This window comes from Gadus morhua, chromosome 5 (assembly GCF_902167405.1).
Source record: "Gadus morhua chromosome 5, gadMor3.0, whole genome shotgun sequence".
Classification (NCBI taxonomy): Eukaryota; Metazoa; Chordata; class Actinopteri; order Gadiformes; family Gadidae; genus Gadus; species Gadus morhua.
Window position 1 is genome coordinate 16,802,674 of NC_044052.1, and position 20,422 is coordinate 16,823,095.

The following is a 20,422-nucleotide window of genomic DNA, read 5'->3' on the forward strand; positions in this document are numbered from 1 at the left end:
TTCTGCCGCCTTCCTAATTAGGCCAGTACCTCTCTCTCTCTCGCTCTCTCTCCTCTCTGGATCATAAGTCAGAAGAGGGGAACATATATTACCCCATGACTGCCATTTATTACATTCACCGCGGGGGCAGGATAAGGTTGTTGCGACACAAATGCATCATTTAGAATGACGGGCGTCTTTGTTGTTTTTCATTTGTCTTGCTTGGTTTTAATGCCACTTATCTCTCCAAACAAACACACACTCTCTCACTTTCTTGTTGATCCCTCGTTCTGCTTCTGTTTTTGCTCAATCTTTGTCAGGATTCTGCCTCCTTTTTCTTGTTCTTCCCTATTTCTCTCTCTCTCTCTCTGTCTCTGTCTCTGTCTCTGTCTCTCTCTCTCTCTCTGAACCTCCCATGGCCTGAAGGCCTCCATACTGTTGTTTGCGGCGACCACAGCAGTTAAGACAAGCGTTTTATGTTCATGCTTTTAATTTCCATGTGTCGCTGTACATGGTCGGTGTACTTTTATGTCCTGATTATGAAGGACAGATGGTTGTTTATCGTCATGTGTTCCTAATAACTTACTATTTACCACTGCATCTTAATTATTCCAAGGGTTGTTCTTGTCTGTTGTGGATAATGAGTCGGCATGAGCCCTGTACGCTGCATCTGCCACTGTGCGTCAGGTTATGAATTGTTGCATCCCAGGAACTGCTCTTGGCTGTATGCCCCTATCCCCTACCAACCGCCTACCCCTCTCCTGTTTCCATCTGTCCGTTCGTCTCGGTATCCGGCACTGTTCCACCTTCCCAAGGGGCGAACAGGTGGTTCTGACCCCATGCAAATGCCTGTCCTGTTGGGAGACGCCTTCTGCACATGGTCTGTGTAACAGAGCCCACTCTTATCCGCTTCTGTCAGCTCATAAGCGCTCCAAGCTCCTCCACTGTGAAACGGGCACTCAAGCTTCTGTCCACGGTGACATGGGGCTGGTGCCTTGAGAGGCTATTGGACCTCAGAACCCAGGCGGAAGGCCCCGCTGCCCTCATCTGCTAATGGGTAAAGTAATATAATAATAATAAGCCACTTGTACGCTTTTATCCAAAGTGAAATATATGCACTCAGACTCGTAAGTAATTTAAGACAGTTTTTGTTCGAGGGTCCGGTGGGAGTTGAATCCCCCCCCCAACCCTGGTGGTGCTCGTGTAGAATCCAGCTCACACCACAGTAATCAGATGAGGGATTTGTGCTTTGTATTAAAATAACGGCTTTTGTCATGCCATTAATTATCCCCGTGGTTCAAGGCACGGGCGGAGGAATTTGGCCATTCATTATTCATTATTAATTTAGGGGATTCGAGGGGAATCGTTCAACTAAAATCAACACATTGCCTTACCGCACATGCTTTTGGCGGCTTGGGTGTTCACGGCATTGCGTCGCACGTGTCTGTTCTGCGTGGGGTTGGGAGAGGCAGAGGGTGGCATCGGCAGGCTGGCCTTCGTTTCCACTCCCCCTGCTGCTCTACACCATCAGGACTCTGCTCAAGAAGGCAGCCAGGCCGGAGGACAGGAAGGCTGAGGCGTGTGTGGGTGGTGTAAGGAGGAAAAATATCCAGATTGCAATAACAACTTTGCTGGGTGGCATCTTTCATCCGGGGCCGCCCCTCGTCACGCGTGCACGCACGCACGCACGCACGCACGCGCGCGCACACACACAGTATCTTTGGCTGACAGAAGCAGCCTTTAGATAGAGAGAGCTGGGGTTAAGTAAGTCTCATATACTGTGATGAATCCCCGCTGCAAAGGGTTCCTGCAACTTTTGAAATCCAACATCCCGGGTTCTTTTTTACCGTGCCACTTTCTCAGCACATTGTAAATTACAATCGCATTCTTTTCTCTATTTTGCCTGCGCTCTGCCTTTCTCTCTCTCTCTCTCTCTCTCTCTCTCTCTCTCTCCGCTGGCCCGCTCTTTCTCCCCCGCTCGCTCTGTGAAAAATGGTCCTGTGGCTAATGGCTCTCTTTTTAGTCTTTCCTCTGAGGGGAGTTAGTCCTGCTTCTTGTCCTGCTTCCCTCATTTAGGTCTTAAAGGCAAATTGGGTCCCCAGTGAAAGGGGCCTTTTCTCTGTGCTTGAATCCTTTTCACACCATATTAAAGTTGGTGGAACCGTAAAACCCCTCTAGCTTATGGTTCATATACATAGGCCCCATGTCGTGTATGCATCGACGCTCACTCACTCACTCACTTACTCACTCACTCACTCCCTCAAGCTACCTCGGCCCACCTTGTCGCCCCTAGTGCCATTAAAGGAAGTACTTCCTGCTCACTAATCCACCTGGCTGTGAAAGCCCGCGGGAGTGTGGTGCCCGGGCCCTGATCCAGTCCGCGGAGCGCAGAGGAATGCTGGAATGGCTAGGCTGCTTTAATCGGCCCTGCTCCTCCTCCAGCAGAGGAGAGGGACCCCCGGCGGCTCCAAGCCAATCGCTTTACTTCTCTTTGAAGGCCCCCCTAATCCATTTATAGTGGTGGAGTCAAGCAAATGCAAAAGTTTGCTGTGTGTGTGTGGGGGGGGGGGGGGGGGGGGGGTGAAATACAAGGAGGTGCAGTGGTGTGTTGGATCTCCCCAGGGTCAGTTGCCATTTCAACTATTGCACCTCTTCTATCTTGCAGCCAGCATGTGCACAAACACATTTTCCGTCGTCCACCCACATTAGTTTGTGGGACCCCCTCGGGCCTAACTACGGCCAAACACTGACATCTGCAAGGTGCCCGGGGAGCTTGTTTACACATAAAGACCCACAGCTTTCATCTCGCCCCGCTCTCTCTCTCTCCCCCCATTGTGTTGTGTGTGTCCCAGTATTTAGGAGGGAAATAGGGTTCTGTAGAGCTCGGCGTCTGGAGAGCCCAGAGGTCTGCCCGTCAGAATTCTGGGCTCCCACGGTCAGTGATGTTCGGCTCTGCCAGACCTCGCGCCACTGGCTTCGGAACCATCCTGCACTCTCACAGGCTAGCTGGCCAACCCCAGATTACTGGCTCCCCTTGCAGCCTCCACGTTCGTTTTGGTTAATGTTTTTCTTTCTCGTTCTTTCGTTTCTCTTTCTCTCTCGCGCGCCCTTCTTTAAAGTTGTGATATTTCTCTGATTGGCCTTGACTCGTTCTGCTACACTCTTGGAATGTGTTTTGATGGCACCCATGTTTCTTGTACAACTGAAATCGTTATCTATTTCCCCCAGAGAAAGAGGATTGGCGAGCGTTCTCTGGCTGGGCTACCGAAATGCAAATAAAATGAAAAGAATCGTACATTGCCAATGGTTGCAATGATCAAGAATGATAGCAACAGTATTTTATTTTTTCAGTTATTTTCTTCAAAGAATTATTCATTCTGCATATGGCGTTAAATTAGCATTGACCCCCTTTTAGAATTCGCATTGGTCTTCATCCAGGCTTTTGGCACGGGTCTGATATTTCTTCACGGTGCAGTGGTTGTGTGTACTGATCTGTAGTTCATCGCATGGTAAGCACCGTGGGGAGCGATTCCCAGCCATGTGAGTGTATGTCGCATACCCATTCCTCCCCCTGAGGGTAGGTCTGGTCCCAGCAGACAGAACCTTGCTGACGATGCAGCCATTGCAGCCTTTTTACATTTCGCTGTGATTAATAATACATAAAATAAGATTACTCACTGATGTTACAATTCACACTGACGAGTCATTAGACTGGGATAAACGTAGTATTTGCTGGAGAGATTGATGCCTGGCTCTCAGGTGTGTGTGTGTGTGTGTGTGTGTGTGTGTGTGTCCAAAGATGCTTCTAGAGATTGGGTCTTTGAGGGAACATGAAGCTAAGACGCAATCAGCATTGGCACAACATAGCTGAGGATGACAGTAGATATGTTGGAGGCTAGGATATCGGAACACTAAGAGCCAATATGCAGGGGCTCAGATGTCTCCAGCTTCTTAATAGTGGTCTTAATAGTTAAGTCGGAGCACAGGCAGCATTTAATAAAAAGATTGGAGAAGAATTACTGGGGGGGGGGGGAATTAGAAGAATTATGTTTTGGACCGCTCCGAACATGTTCCCTTGTGTCAAATAACATGTTTGAGTTTTGTCTCCCACCTTGGTGTTTGACTGCATCATCATCTGTTACTCTGTAAGCAACAGATGTTTACTCTGTTTTCTCTGTATATACTCCTTTGCCGGTTATTTAAGAGCTTTAATCCTCTCTTAATACGGCTAAATTTCATGAAAATACTGGCTCAATTTCTGCGGATAAACAAGATCATACCTCATACTTTCCGCGCAGATTCTGCCCTCTTTTTCCCGGCTCTAACTGCTCTTGATGGTAATGGAGAAATTGGACAGTTTAGCTTTACGGGTCTTGCAGTAACTAACAAATAAGCAAAAATGCATCTGTGTGAGCACACGAAGGCCACACACTTCTTCCTCTTCAGCTAAATAAAACCGTCTGAATGAGATTCACCGATTCAGCTGCCACCTGCTCTAATATCCTGTATGCCTTTATCAATGAAAGCCTCACAGAACACATCTCCACAAGTTACGCGGATCTATCAACGCCCGGACGTACACTCGTTTGCCTCTCCCAAAGCGCCAATCCGGGCCAAACAGCTGACATGAAGCGTTTGCTGTAACGCCCCTTCGCTTCCATGTAAGCTCAAGTTGTTTAGAAAAAGTGAAGTATTTGACAGTAGGAATTAGCTCAGGACTTAGGTGTGCGTGGCTTTGAAACCGTACCTAGTGCCGTGATTGGCGGTAATGGGGCGGAGTAGCGTGTGTTTTTGTATTAATCTGACTGCGGCCCGGGTTCACTTCTATGCTAATGATGTAGAGTGCTGGAGGTTTAGCATCGCTAATGGCGCGAGGAGCCGACTGACAGTGTCTCAGCATTCATGAGGAAAAAGAGAAATAAAGAGGCTTTGCGAGTGGTTTAAGACATTCGGTGAAGGAAGAGTTGCAGGAGATTGCATTGTTTCCCCACCAACCCCTGCGACCGGTTGCGCAAGCGTCGCATAGCCTTGGTCTAGCTGTAAGAAAAAGCTCACCGTCTAATCAATGACGATTGACAATAGCAAAATGCAAAAAATTATATTTTCGCATGTGTTGACGCGTCGTCTGTATTAACTGTGTTTTCAGAGAAAGCATGTGCGTCTATGTAAATTCATGAATTTATGTTTAGATTAGTAGCTGTAGTTGCATATTGCAGTGGAAAGCTGCCCAAATTAGTTAAAGATCCCATATTATGCTTTTTTTCCAGGGTTAATAATTGCATGTGGGGGTACTATTAGAATAGGGTTACAGGGTTACGGATTAGTCTTTAGTGGAGAGGAGTAAAAAATATACAGTTGATACCCTATTCTTCTAGCAAATAGGTTCAACAAAAGCCCAAGAAGAAATATTTTCCTCAGCAGCGGAATGGAAAAAAAATGTACTCCTCTGAATTCTTCTCTATTTGTGTAATTTAAAAAATACGCATGGCAGTTTGCACAGTCCAACTTTGCATGCATGTTTGTGCTTACTGAAGAATCCTCTTACAAGTTAGCTTGGGACGACTTGAATCGATTAGATTTTCACGGGCTGCTGCGTATTTAGTTTTGAAGCTCGCAACAAGAACCCATCCGTTCCCACTACCACTCCCTCTCTTCTTCTCTGTGTTCCTGGAGAATGTGTGCTTGTTGATAAGTCCTCTTGGCAGCGGGAGGGAGTGTAATCATTTTGCTCCAGATGTCGGCGTTTGGGAGTGAAACAGAGGCGGGCGGTATGGGGGGTGAAAGGGAGGTGAAACTGGGAAGAGAAAACCCAGCTGCTGCCCCCTCCTCTCAAACCCTAGCCACCGCCCTCCTCCGTGAAGTCATCTTCTCCCCCGTCAAAGAGGCCCAGTTCCTCCCCCCCCCCCCCCCACCCACCCACCCCAGTTCTCATCCTCCACATTCTCCACTTCTTGTGCTCTCCGCTCCTGCCTTACGTTCTACCCGCTCTGCCTGCCTTCGTCCCCAGGAGGCCGCAGGCCAGGCACTACTTACTGCCGAGGTAATTGGAGGAGTTTCAGGAAAAATTGACCCTGGCCTTGAGTGTGGGTTCGGGTGTTTGTGTGTGTGTGTGTGTTTGGGTGGCCTTTTGGAGCTGTGTTTGTGTCTGAAAGCTTCTGGTGTGTGTGTGAGAGAGAGCGCCGTGTTGTGATTGGCAGAGTGTCTACGGAAGGAAAGCGGGGCCTAGCCTAGCCACAGTGTCAGCCCGCTGGGGAACTTACAAATTGGTTTTCACCCCGGGCTTTCATATTCTGTTTCTGCTGCATATCTCTGAGGCGCCCGCTCTATTGAACTCCTGCCCTGAGCTTTCTCTTTTTTCCTTTGCTTTTCTCTTCCCGAGTCTGTTCTCTACTTTACTCTACTCCTTGCATCTTTTCTTCGTTCGTTCTGTCTCGCTCATAATTCCGTGTCTCATAGCCCCCCCCCCCCCCCCGAGACCCAGAGAGTTGATTCGAGCTGAACCCCACCCCCCCCCCCCCCCCCCCCCCCCCCCGCACCCTCACCCTCCTCACCTTCCTCCTCCCCCCCCCCCCCCCCCCGGCCCCACCCTATAGCCACAGCAGACATGTGCTGTGGCCCCTCTGTCCCACTGCATTCTCCCCCCCCACCAGTTTACTGCTGGGGGAGGGGAGGGGGGAGACGAGGGAGTTGGGGAACGTTGAAGGGAGTCATGGTGGGATTGGCCCGCTATCGGGAGGCAGATTTCATCTGCTTCTTATTGGAGTGCCTGGCACATAGGCTCTCACACGTGTAGGGCTGTAGTCAACCAAAGAAAAGTTGGCGGACTGAAGTACGACCAACTCTTCGACCAATCAATAGGTCGGAATTAATTATATTAAGACGGGCATCGTATTAATTCTCTAGATTAATTTAATCGGCCACAGTGAACTCACCTCTACTTGTTGGCCTTAATATCAACATAAGTGGTGTTTAGAGGCTTGAATATTGTTTTTAGAATGTCATCTGTAAAACAATAGCCTATCACTCCAAAATGTTATGCATCAGTCTGCCATTGTCCATCCCACACCCGAAAACAATAGATTCAGAAATGCATTCCTTTTCATATGAAAGGAACATCTGCTGCTTTTTTTTTTCTCCGACCAATGGCAATTTGGTTCAAACACGTGCATGTGGACCCACCCGCCGACCAGAACTTGACATCCCCTACACATGTGCACATGTGTATGTCTTTTATTCGGAGATCAATTCCGCCATTAATATTTGTTGCTAGAGTGTGATTTTTATAGCGCGTGTCTGTATGTGTGCTGTTGTCTGCGTCTGTGATGCGTGTGTCGTTGAGCGACGCGATCCCTGCTTGTCATGCATCTGGTGACTCCTTCCACAGGGAAGCAGTGGCACATGACTCACCCTCTCCACTCCTCCCCCACCCCCCCCTCCCAGACCTCCCCATCCCCCCCTCCCAGACCTGATAGCTTTTACCGCTCTGCTGATTTCACAAATAGGCCTCATTGATTGAATCTGATTCCTGTGGATAGAGCAGCTTTATTGAGTGTTTTTTTTTTTGCCCATAGACAAGCGTGTGTGTGTGTGTATGTGTGTGTGTGTGTGTGTGTAGGTACACACATGTTCTGTCATTTTGGGGGAAAAGGGAAAAACGTCCCTTTTCTGTTCCACATCCCCGTCGCCGCGCACACACCCAGCCGCTGGAGGGGCGTGTGTGTGAATGTTTCATGGCGGCGGTCGGCTCACATGCTGACGGAGGAGCGGGGTAATTGCGGCAGCTATTAGCTCCTCGCCGCTCCTCATCAAACATTCATCTCTGGAGGGGGAGGGAGGGGCAGGGGTTGTGTTGCCATGATATGCCAATCACAGGCGTATCATGCCAACGTGTTTTTTTTTTTTTATTTATTACTCTTTCTGTGTCTTGACATTCCTGGTCAGTGTTGTGGTGTTCAGGTGTACGATGCTTTGGTGGGGGAGGAGGAACACACGGAGGGTAGGCGATTTGGACTCATTTGAGGATTTCGTTGCGAAATCTTGTTTGTGTAGTAATAAAGGGAAACTGTATTGAACACGCACGCACGCACACACGCACGCGAGCGCGCACCTCACTCTTTGCACGAGCATCTGTGCTCTCTTGCTGCCACTGTAGCCGGGAGGGCTGGATGGATGATGGCACCCTCTTCCCTGGCGCCCGTTTAACCCTGGCACCCTCCAGATTCATCACACACACGCAAGCAACACACACACACACATACGCACACACACACACACACACACACACACACACACACACACACACACACACACACACACACACACACACACACACACACACACACACACGCACACGCACAAAACTGCCTCCCGCTCGCTCCTACACATGTTTTTCGTGCCGTATCTCTGGAGCTATAGCCAGAAGGCCACACACACACACACACACACACACACACACACACACACACACACACACACACACACACACACACACACACACACACACACACACACACACACACACACTAGCCGATACACACACACACACACTAGCCGATACACACATTCACTACAACATCACCATTTATTTTTCTTTTCTCTTTTGTGTATGTATGTGTCCCTTCTGAATCTGAATAGCATACGACCGTTTGTAACTACGCACATACCTGGGGCTCTTGTGTGTGTCGGAGGCACTTTTTATTGTTCAGGTTTAGTATCGTTGCAACTATTGGAGGAAATCCGTTTTAACCGAGAATTACTACCGTTGAGTAATGTGGATGATTTACTGTTGGATAAAAGCAACCACTCGGTGCGTTCAACTCTGCCATCATTTCCCTCTAATGAATGCCAGTTTTAATTTAGTCCCTTTTTCATTTTCCTTGTATCTGTTTTGTTGTTTTCTTCTCCCTCCCTGCCGTTTCCATCGCTGATTTATCATTTTGTTTAGCATTTCAGATTGGCCCACTTCCAAAAAAACACTGACAGTTATTCAGAGGGAAGAAAACGCATAGATCAAAACCAGAAGAGTGGGTTTGTAGAAAAATAGAATGGGGGAAAAAAAGGACTCTTCATTCACAGCCATTAGAGACGTGTTCCATTCATCTTCAGTTATTTCTCCTTCCTCTCTCTTTCCGCCTCTGCATTGTGCACGGGCTGTAGAGACCCCCCCCCTGTCTGACTTAATTTGTGCGGTTAACAACCAGGGAGGCTAGGAGAAAGCAGCGGTATGGAGAAAAGAGACAAAAGACTAAAATAGGTTATGTTTACCTTCTCCTGCTCATGGCCCTGAGGCAGCAGACAACATATTCTAGACATGTTTTCAGTCTGTTTGTCCACATGCACTTGTTTACCTAGGTGCACATGTATCTGCCTAGTGCTGGCTCATTAGAGTTGATGTCTTGTTCTCTGTTCCCCTAGCACTCCTGTGAGGCAGAGGATTAGCTCGCTAGCATTATCCTCGTTGACCAATGACCCTTTGATGTGTTTAATTAGCTCTGTGCGCTTGTTGCTACGTAGCATGTCAAGTAGCTCTTTACTCACCGCGAGTGCTGAGGTGAGTTGGGTTCGTGTCTTCCTGCGCGTGTGCTAGGGGACGCCATTTCGGTGGTTGTTGTTGCAGTGGGTATTGATCAGCTGTCTGCGAATTGGAGACTACCTTTAATTGATCTTCCGATTATGGGTTAGAATTGACTGGTCGAGGGGGCAGTATGGAGAAATCGGACCGGACAGTAAGTCAAAGGATTCTACTGTCACTTCTCTGAAGTCATTGCCTTTTTATCTAGTCAAGGGAAACCAGAATTCACTTTCTTTTCGCCCTCTCTTCTGCTGTCTCTCTGTCTGTCTTGGCGCGAGCGTCGCACTCTTTCCCTCAGCCTCGAGGAGTCGTCTCAGGGGAGGGCTTAGCTTTGGAGCCCTCTCTCTTTTTTTTCTTATTCTTTTACTTCCTCTTTTCCTTTCTCCTGGCCCTTCCTCTTCCATTACCTTCCTGGGGCTCAATAGAGTAGCAGCCTGCTGTTGAACTTATGAATTACTCTAGCAAAATGGGCTACAAACAGAAATAGAACAGTGGGACACTGTGTGTGTGTGTGTGTGTGTGTGTGTGTGTGTGTGTGTGTGTGTGTGTGTGTGTGTGTGTGTGTGTGTGTGTGTGTGTGTGTGTGTGTGTGTGGGCGGTCTCTGTCTCTCCCTCTATTTAGTACAAGCCAAATGCCTTACCTTTTTGTGTGTATGCTCATCCACCACTGTGTGTGTGTGGCCGTCTTCACTTTCATTGTGTTTGTGTGTGTTGCCATGATTGAAGGAACACGTGAAGGGGGATTAATGGGCAATACCACGCATAAAAACACAAGGTACTTCCAGCGGCTGTACGGCAGGCAGAGAGACGCCTGGGGCCGTCTTAGCCGTTTTAGTGTTTTCCAAAGACTTTAAGCGGAACATGAACTAACAAGGCCTTATCTATCAGTTCCTCTGCCCTTCGGTTTGCAGAGTGAATCACAAAGGACCCGCTTTAAGTGTGATGTACTACCTGGGACCTCCACAGGGCTTTTTCGTTGTCATGGTTATTGAGTGCCTGCAAGCTCCAGGGGAAATGGGCGGTGATGCCGGGTGGGTGGGTGGGTGTAGGAGGGGGGGGGGGGGGGGGGAAGTAGGAGGAGGGGTTTGCTATCTTAATTGCTTTCTGTGAATAATTTCAAGCCCCTAATTTGGCGGGGATGGCAGTGGGTGCCTGCTTCTTCTGTGTTTATTTATCCAAGCCTTAATTGACGTGCATGACATTAGCCGGGGCAGTTATTGCGAACGTGATTGCGCATGTGGGAAACAAAATAAAATTACTGTAATCATCGCTCAGATATGGATTATGAATATGCATCCTCAATTGTTTCGCTCTCTACGTTTGGCGGTGCTTTTGGCGGTGAACGCGTCGAGCCACTCTGCCCGACAACAGCCCCCCGTTTCCTTCTGGGCCACTCTCTCCACCACTCAGTCCTGATGCTAGTGGTGGGAGGGTAAATAAATGAAGGAATGACCGATCAGGTCCAATTGATTATAGCCTTCCTGTGCTAACAACACGTTGGCGTGCAGCAGCCGGAGAAATCAGGCGCCGTCGCCCTGATTGATGGTTTCAATTGGTCTTCGAAGAGAGGTGGTTATGTGCTCGGGAAACTGTCGTCAAAATTAGCAGGAGACACGTTAATGTGAACTGGTCTGTTGGTTTTGTCTGTGTTTTTTCCAGGCGGAAGGAGAGGACAATCTGAAGAAGATGCAGCTGATGGAGCTGGCCATTCTCAACGGGACGTATAGAGACACCAACCTTAAGACTCGTAAGCATACCCACCCACCCACACACACTACAAACCCAACCTAAACGCCAGGGCTGCTCGATTATGAAAATAATCATAATCACAATTATTTTGGTCAACATTGAAATCATGGTTATTCCAAATGATTACATTTGAGTTTGAAAACGTGATGCAGTATTTCTCTCCAAAAGAACTTTGTAAATTAAGAAGAACTTAAGCACTATTTTTATACAATTTCTATAAAACATTTAATAAATAAAATAAATGTACAAAAGAATCATATACGGTAATCTAATATATTTTATAATATGTATCATAATCTTCACAGTAAATCACAATAAAAATCGATTAATTGCACAGCCCTACTACACGCACAAGAATACGTTTGCACGCTGTTCATTCTGCATTCACAAATGTATCACCCTGACAGGAGTACGCGGCCACGAGGACAACATGCAGATACGTTCAAGTCCTCGTTACTTAACTTGATCCTTATTCTACAAGCCGTCGCACACCGACACACTCCGCTAATCATTACAATGTGTTCATTGGCGGAAGGCACCTGGGCGTGCCTCACTGCCAACCAATAGATCCTTGATGTTCAGCACACAAATCCAGTCGAGTAGTCCGTCAAATGTCTTGTCTATCTACACAACCACTCGTGTAAACACCATCGGAACAGCGTACACACCATCAGAACATCGTACACACTATCAGAACATCGTACACACTATCAGAACATCGTACACACTATCAGAACATCGTACACACTATCAGAACATCGTTCACACTATCAGAACATCGTTCACACTATCAGAACATCGTACACACTATCAGAACATCGTACACACTATCAGAACATCGTTCACACTATCAGAACATCGTACACACTATCAGAACATCGTACACACTATCAGAACATCGTACACACTATCAGAACATCGTACACACTATCAGAACATCGTACACACTATCAGAACATCGTTCACACTATCAGAACATCGTACACACTATCAGAACATCGTACACGCTATCAGATCATCGTTCACGCTATCAGAACATCGTACACGCTATCAGAACATCGTACATGCTATCAGAACATCGTACACACTATCAGATCATCGTTCACACTATCAGAACATCGTACACGCTATCAGAACATCGTTCACACTATCAGAACATCGTACACACTATCAGAACATCGTTCACACTATCAGAACATCGTACACACTATCAGAACATCGTTCACACTATCAGAACATCGTTCACACTATCAGAACATCGTACACACTATCAGAACATCGTACACACTATCAGAACATCGTTCACACTATCGGAACATCGTTCACACTATCGGAACATCGTTCACACTATCGGAACATCGTTCACACTATCGGAACATCGTTCACACTATCAGAACATCGTTCACACTATCAGAACATCGTTCACACTATCAGAACATCGTACACACTATCAGAACATCGTACACACTATCAGAACATCGTACACACTATCAGAACATCGTACACACTATCAGAACATCGTACACACTATCAGAACATGGCTCAGGTCCATCTTTCTCTCGGACGCTCTTCCTCTCCTTCCTCCTTCCATCATCCCTCTCCACTCCCTCCCTCCCTCCCTCCCTCCCTCCCTCCCTCCCTCCCTCCCGCTGCCATGCGGACCGCTTCGAGACAAGCTGCACTGTCCCCTGATTCCTGCGTTGCTCCAGTCCGATCCACTGTCTGCATGCCTGTCGCTAGTTTGACGTTCTGAATGTGTAGTGCAGCTCTTAAACATTGTGTCCATCCACAGTCTGGATACCGCTTAATTTACCCGATGCATCCCCCTCCTGCCAACGCAGTCACCCTCTGATGCATCTTGAAATCAATTCAAACCAATTGAATGTCATATCAACATCCCATGATGATGATGATGAACAGAAAAGTAATTTGTTTTAAATATGGATCATTTCGTTGGATGGATTCTGGGTTTGGGCACAATGTTATTTGCTATGAATATTTCAATGTTTGCAACTCCTGGACGAACACGTCCCTGGAGTCCAGTGGCTGCCTTGTGCGCACAAGACACAGCACCTCAGTAGCCAGCTATAGATCCAGAGGGCCTGGGTTTGGGGGAATGCAGGATGCGGGCGCTGACGCACTACTGAGCTGTCAAGAATGCAGAAAATCACTTTTCATTTTCCATTCAATTTTGTGTTGTGTCCAGCACAAATTCACTTCAATCCATACGAGAGTGGTGGGGAAACTGTCGCCAAATTGGATTAACATTATTGATCGTATTGGCAATAATGATATGATTGGGCTTAAGGTAGCAGGGTTTCCTCTTTGTGATGGTGTCATTTCTGCTGGGCATGCTGTAATACCTGTGCTGTTGTCACTCTATGCCATTTCCAGTACTTGAATGTGTATCTATTAAGGTGATTGGTATGCTTTCAATTATGGCCTTGCTGGCATATTGTGCTTGTGTGTGTTTTTATTTTAGTTTTTTTTGATTTTGCTCCGCTGTCTTTTTGTGCTGTAGATGTTGGCTTCTATGTTCACCACCATGATCATTGCATGGATTAATTTTCCCTTTTTGCCCCTCCCCTCTCTGTTTCCTCTCCTCCCTTCCTTTGACCTTTCACTCTGGCTATTCTTCACCTCAAATATTAACATCCACAACACTGGAACGTGTCTCCTCTCTCTCTCTCTCTGTCACTCTCTTTATATGTCTCTCTGTCGTTCTCCTTGTATCTCTCTCTCTTGCTCTCTATCTCTCTCTCTCTTTCTCTTTCTCTCTCTCTCTTTCTCTCTCTCTCTCTCTTCTTGCTTATGGCAGCCACTCTTGCGTTTTCTCTTGCAGCCGCGGCGGCGGCCGCTCAGGGCACCCGCCTCATAGCCGGGCCCCCGGGCCAGGGCATGCCCCCCCAGGGCATGCGGCCCCCCACGCCGGGCGGCCCCCCGCTCATGAACCTCATCCGGCCCCAGATGACGGCCATCATGCCCAACGGCACCCCCACCCTGGTGCCCCCGTCCCCCGACGGCGGCATCATCTACACCACGCCGTACGACTACCCCTACACCCTGGCGCCCACCTCTTTGCTGGAGTACCCCATCGACCACAGTGGGGTCCTAGGTAAGAGGCCCTGGGGCAGCATGGGTGCGGCGCCAGGCTTTAGCCAGCCCGGACAGGAGGGCTTGTTTTACCCCGGAGGGGTGCTGGACGCGGCTTCAATGAGCCACAATCAGGACTTGTTTAAAGGTAAATATGTTGTGTCCACCTGAGGAGTGTGTCTGTATGCAAAACTTGACCGGGGGGGATGGGGAGGGTGGCGAGGAGGGGGGGGGGGGTGTGGTGGACGCGGTGGCCACTCTGGCAGAGTGAGGATCCGCTGCATGGCTCGAATGGACTCAAACACACACATAGGATGGTCATCCAAAGGTAACACCCGCCTTCTTGTTAGGGACCTACACTATGTCAGAGATATATTTTAGAGAGGAATGAAAAACAGGGATTGCTCTTTTCAAGCAGGGTTACTTTTTCCTCTTCTCCCTCCCTTTTTTTTTTTTTTCCTTTTTTCCCGTTCTTCTTCCCACGTGCCAAACGGTTCTGCTCTCAGGTGTTTTGTTCGGACCGTCTGCGGTGTAGTATGAGGGGGCTGTTTGGGAGCGCCCGGCCGTTCACAGGCTGGCTGCTCTCTTAACCCCCTTCATGATCTGGCCTCCAGGCACGGCCAGTCTGCCGGCAGATCCCCACGGATTTCTGCGGCTTTTGAAATTATTTCCCTCCACTGTTCTCCGCAGGAAGGCACTGATGCCTGGAGAAAGTGTCTCTCGCTCTCGCCATCTTTCTGACTCGCTTTTGGTCTCCCTCCCACCTCTCCCTTTCCTATTTTCTCCCTTAGCTGTTTTGTTCCCCTCTTTCGCGCCTTCCCTTCTCACTCAGTATATTTCCTCCTCGCCTTCCTCTTCGGCTTGCTCTGAATCTTTTGCTCTCTCCGTTCCTGTTCTCTCCTTCGCTCTTTTTCTTTTATCTTCCGCTGGGGATATTCATTCAGTTCCTCCTCCCTCCCTCCCTCCCTCCCTCCCTCCCCACTTGTCCTCGCCTGTTGTCTTGGTTTCCTCCTTCTTACTCTGCTGACTCCTGCTTTTCCTCCCCGTTCGCACCGAGTTCATCTTCACTGAGGGTCTGTCTCGTCTGATGCGTGCAACGTAGAGCCTTCTTGAACCACAGAAGACGATCTATCAACGATCTGATCCGATACCCAGACATAGCATGTAGCTTTTATCTGAGTCGACTATCGTCTTCCCCCCCCCCACTCGCCCTGTGAGGTGCATCATCAACAGGCCTTAGGGTGCTGAGTGGGGCGTCATCAGACGCCCACGTGGTACACCCAGGTGTTGGGGGGGGGGGGGGGGGGGGGGGGATGCAGGGACAGCCGGGAGAAAGAGGGAGAGACTAGCTTTTCTCTCTTTAACTTGCAGGGTACAACGGCTTAGTGCATTTTATTTATTTACTCTTATCGATCGGTGCCTTGAGCAACACAGAGCCCTGTGGGAAACACACACACACACACACACACATACCCCGACGGCTGGCTCGGCTGCATGTGCCATTGCATCGTGCCACTGTAGGTTTCGCTAAGTAACAGGAAACTCCCGGCCATCTGCTGCTTTGAATTGAAACAGAGGAGGAGGTCGTGTTGTCCTCTGCCAAAAACCTGTGAAACGACAAACACGCGCACACTCTCCTATTGACTGTATTCCATTCCCTCGTGCACACGTACCTCTCCCTAGCCTAGCCAAGCCTAGTCCGGACCAGCCTAAGACCACCCATAGTCCAGTGGTCTTCGCTATGAAGCCAAAAAGCAAAAGGCTTCAGACACTTGATCTCTGCGATTTCAAGTTATCATCGTATTGCTTCTTCATCCCTCTCAGGGATGGAGGCTGACTCAACCAGTCCGGCATCTCAAGGGTAGATGTTTCCATTTAGCGTGGAGGTGTGGTCCGCTGCTCGGGGCCCCTTCTAGCCCACCCACACCCTCCTCGCTGCAACCCGATTTGCGATTGTTAAGTTGGGGTTACACCCATAGTATTACACAAAGACTTGGATATTCAGGGAGGATCGAGACACGAGCCTTGGAGACGGCGATGGCGTCACTGTGATGCAGTGTTTTGTTAGTACAACAGACATCACAAGATGGAGGGTGGCGGGAGAAGGAAATCAGTTTTGACACATGAGGGTGGGGGGGATGGGGAAGGCTTGGAAAGGGAGAGAGTGAAGGAGGAAGGGAGCTCTGAGAGAGGCAGGTGGTGTCTGGCACTATTCCATTGCCTCCAGAGCTCTATTGGATTTAGCCAACCATTCAAAATAAAGGGACGCATTTCTCCCCTCTCTCTGTAAATCCCACAGAAAGAATCCCACACACTTTTTTTTACCAGACACAGCCCAGAGAGCCTGCACGGTCCACCGCCCACCCCCTCACAACTGTGTCAAACCCTAAGCACTGTGGAGTTTTAGTACCTAAGTTATGCATTTATAAATATTAAGTCAAACTCTGAAAGCGTTTAAATATATATAAATTGTTTTATATCAAAGCATTTTTTCTAGATAACAAAAAGAAAGATCTGTATTGTGTCTTATGTGTATCATATTCTGTGAGATAGTATTATTATTGTTTTCTGTATCATTGTGTAATCCACGCGAGCAGTGTTAATAATGTTTTTGAAGAAAAAAGAAAATGTGAATGTGATGACCTGTGCCAAAAAAAAAAAAGATGAAATGAAAAATCCAAAACATGTGATGTTGTTTTTCCCCCTCCTCAAAGTGAATGGAGGTCTAACCTTTCGGACCTGTTACGATCTAGGTGCAATGGCTTCTAAAGTGAGACGGCATGACTCTCGGGTCCATCCTTACCAAAGGATTGTGACCCCTGACAGAGGTCAGTTTAGAAACCCATGCCCACACACTGCTACACTGACGCACTGCAATGTTACACATATGCCTGGATGCCTTAGATAGACCAAAACAAAAAACCTGTACTACTGTGTAACGTTATCATGGCCATGATTCAGTCGGTCATTTTCCCCCATATTTACACACACACACACACACACACATATTTCTACGTCACACACACACACAGACACACACACACACACACACTAGTTAAATGGTCGTGCGGCGTGTTTTGTTTACATTGACTACTTTTTTTTAGTGCGTTAACTCCATTCCTCGACGCTCCCGCAGCGCGCCTTGGTTCGGTTTTCACTCCAACCAGGTGCAGGCTGAGTGTCTCGGCAAGCATCGTTGAAGCTTTTTAGATTTTATTTTTTTATACTACGTTCCTCTGATGGGAGAGGAGAGCCTCCTGAATCAGGGCCGGCCAGCCCTTGCTCCCTCATACATGATTTATCCCCTGCACTTATAAGGAGCAGGGGAAGTAGAGTCCTCGCTGTCAACCCAAAAACCCATTCGACCCAATAGGCAGATCAGTAGTAATCTACGGTCCTGCCAAACTCTCGTATTCCCTCCTGAAACAACCATTACGGGTCCTTTTTTGTTTTTATTTATTTTTTAATAACGTACACTTAGGTAGCTCGCATTTTTTCCTTAGTGTATGAAAACGACTGCAGAAAAAATAAAAGCTAAAGAATATTTATTTTGAGCTTTCAGTTGTATAACGAGGTACTGTTATTTTTTTATACCTGAGCATTTATACATAAAATGTATTTTATTCCTGTTGATATCTATCCTAAACAAAATAAATATAAAGAGGACACAGCGATTCATCTATTCATTGCACATATAACACTAGTCACTGGTTCCCATTGCATAAGTGAACTAAAGCTCTTCACCACTAATCACACTTGTTCGTAACTTGCATTCCAAATCAAAACCAAACTAAACTCTAGTCATGTATGTTTGACCTTTCTTTGCTTCCGTTTGTGGGTGCTGGGGGCCGAACGTAGCGCTTTAAGTTTAAAAACTACCAGCGAGCTCGCTCAGGGGGTGGGGCTTAATAGTCGGTCTAAAGACACGCTCACGATGCTCGCTAACTAGACAAGCAAGGGGTTACAGCGCTTACTAGCCGGGGTGATGGTAGCCGACTGGGGACACAACATCAGAGATTGCATTCATTTTATTGTTAAAATGATGTCATTCTAGTCTCTCCTTGCTGACACTAATATCCTTTCTATCTTTTTTTTCTGTTTGTTTGTTTATTTTGTTTCTAACCCACCTAGCCGCCACCGGCAACTAACACATGACCTTCTGACCTCTGAACTCTTCACCCAATGACGAGCCGCCCCAAGCCTGCCTGCTGATCAGTTAACTGGTAATTGCCTTTTGCTAGCCCTCTCGGACGCAAGTGAGAGAGAGAGAGAGGAATGGGGGAGAGAGAGAGGCACCTGCCCATAGTTACCCTAATCATGTTTTGACAAAGAAAACAAGAGAAAAAAGACACAGAAATCTTCAGAGGAAAACGCCAACATATAACAACCATAATCACCCAACACGTTCCCTGTGTGTCGAGTTAAATTCCCCTTCTTTCTCTTTCTTTTTCCTCCAACCCCGGTGAGTCATATACTCGGGTGAACACATATTTTACTCATAAGTCTGCACTGAATTATATAGCAATAAAGACCAGCACCCCCAAACGCTCACGCAATTAGGTGACCTCACTCGGATCCGATTCCCCCCCCCCCCCCCCCCCCACAACACACTGTTTTATAATGCCCCCCCCCCCCCCCCTCTGCACCCTATTCCCTTTAAACAAACCCCCCACACCGCCCCTCACTACTACACCCTACTCTGGAGAAAAAAGAAATGGATCGAAAGAGAACACACACTCACCAACATGTTTAATTTCTGTCATTTCTGTTCACCAGTAGTGCTGTTGTTATTTAGCTCTAATGATATGCTGACACATTCTGGGTGTGCCTCTCAAAGAAAAAAAAAGAAAAAAACGGCCTGTCCTTGTTTTCTTTTGTTTATGTTTTAAAAGCATGGCTGAATTGATTGCAGTTGGAGCTTGTTTTTTTAATTATGATTTCTGTGTCTCTGTTCTACTGCTCTTTTTGCTTTTATTTGAATTGTCCCATTTTTTTTTTCCACTTGATTTTGGTCTCTGCTGTTAAAAGTTTTTTATTGTAATCTTTTGGTTTCTCTGAAGGATTAGCGCCAGATATAAGGTGATGGGTTCAACCTTTTAACAACACGCAATCTAATGTTGTGCTGTGCAGGGAGTCCTACAGGCAGTGGGGGGTAGAGGGTGTGTTAACTATAGTATAGTGAGCGTAGGATGTGTTAGCAGGGTCGCGGCCATTGGAACATAACCATACCTACTTACGGACTAATGCAACCCACTCGACCCAAACAAGTTCCATGATATAGTGCCTAAATGAAACCGAGAAAAACATCTAATTTACGAGCTGTGATCAAATAGACAGAACAAGTATTATATTAAGCGTGCGTATTTAGCCAAAGGGTTTTTTTTCCCTCAAAAAAATATATCTCTCCAATTCTGTTATCTTCTCAATGTTTTGTTTGATGATTTTAGCGTTTGTAATGGTGTGGTGCCTGCATTTTTAGTTTGAATAGACAGTCGAGGGAGGAAAAGGTTCCCTGCCCTATTTGCTCGAGTCTCTCCTGAAGGGACAAACAGGAATTTAACACTAAGCCAAGACGCTACTTAGCAACAATATGTTTATGGATGAAGGGGGATGGGTTGGGAAGGCTTAAGTTCTGTACATACAAACTCTTTTTTTTTTAAGAGTTCAGGCTATTGTTTTAAGTTTTTACATCCACAACCACCACGCCAAAAGAGTTTTACTTTTTCCAAGTTTTCTTCCCGCTTCCCCCCCCCCCCCCCTCCCAGACTTAGAAGTAAATGATGGGCTTGTTAACGGATTTTCAGTTGTTTGGGTTGTAATACCTTAAACTCCCTTGTTCAGGACACATAAGGGTGGTCCAGTACCAGTCACCCTGTGTTAGTGAAATCCAACAAATTCACAAATATTTTTGTGACTTTCGTGCGTATTTTCTTTTCAATTTCCGAAACAAACCGACTGTCAGTAAGCGCATCCACAATGTGTCACACACCTCTGTGATGATAATCCATTTCCTTAATAATGTTTTCCCTT

At 47.3% G+C, this 20,422-nt stretch overlaps 1 protein-coding gene across 5 annotated transcripts in view; it reads left to right on the plus strand.

Annotated features, from left to right (window-relative positions):
- Nucleotides 1-18,749, plus strand: part of qkia (QKI, KH domain containing, RNA binding a) — a 65,988-nt gene extending 47,239 nt beyond the window's left edge. The window contains exons 5-8 of one of the 5 annotated variants that reach the window (XM_030356620.1): nucleotides 11,210-11,297; nucleotides 14,118-14,540; nucleotides 17,107-17,220; nucleotides 18,524-18,749. In XM_030356620.1, coding sequence (XP_030212480.1) covers nucleotides 11,210-11,297; nucleotides 14,118-14,540; nucleotides 17,107-17,220; nucleotides 18,524-18,540 — 642 coding nt within the window. In that variant the 3' untranslated portion in view covers nucleotides 18,541-18,749. Of the gene's footprint in view, nucleotides 1-11,209; nucleotides 11,298-14,117; nucleotides 14,541-17,106; nucleotides 18,064-18,523 lie in introns of those variants that run through there. The other 4 variants (XM_030356621.1, XM_030356617.1, XM_030356619.1 and 1 more) reach the window with 4 other exon arrangements.
- Nucleotides 18,750-20,422: the final 1,673 nt, after the last annotated feature.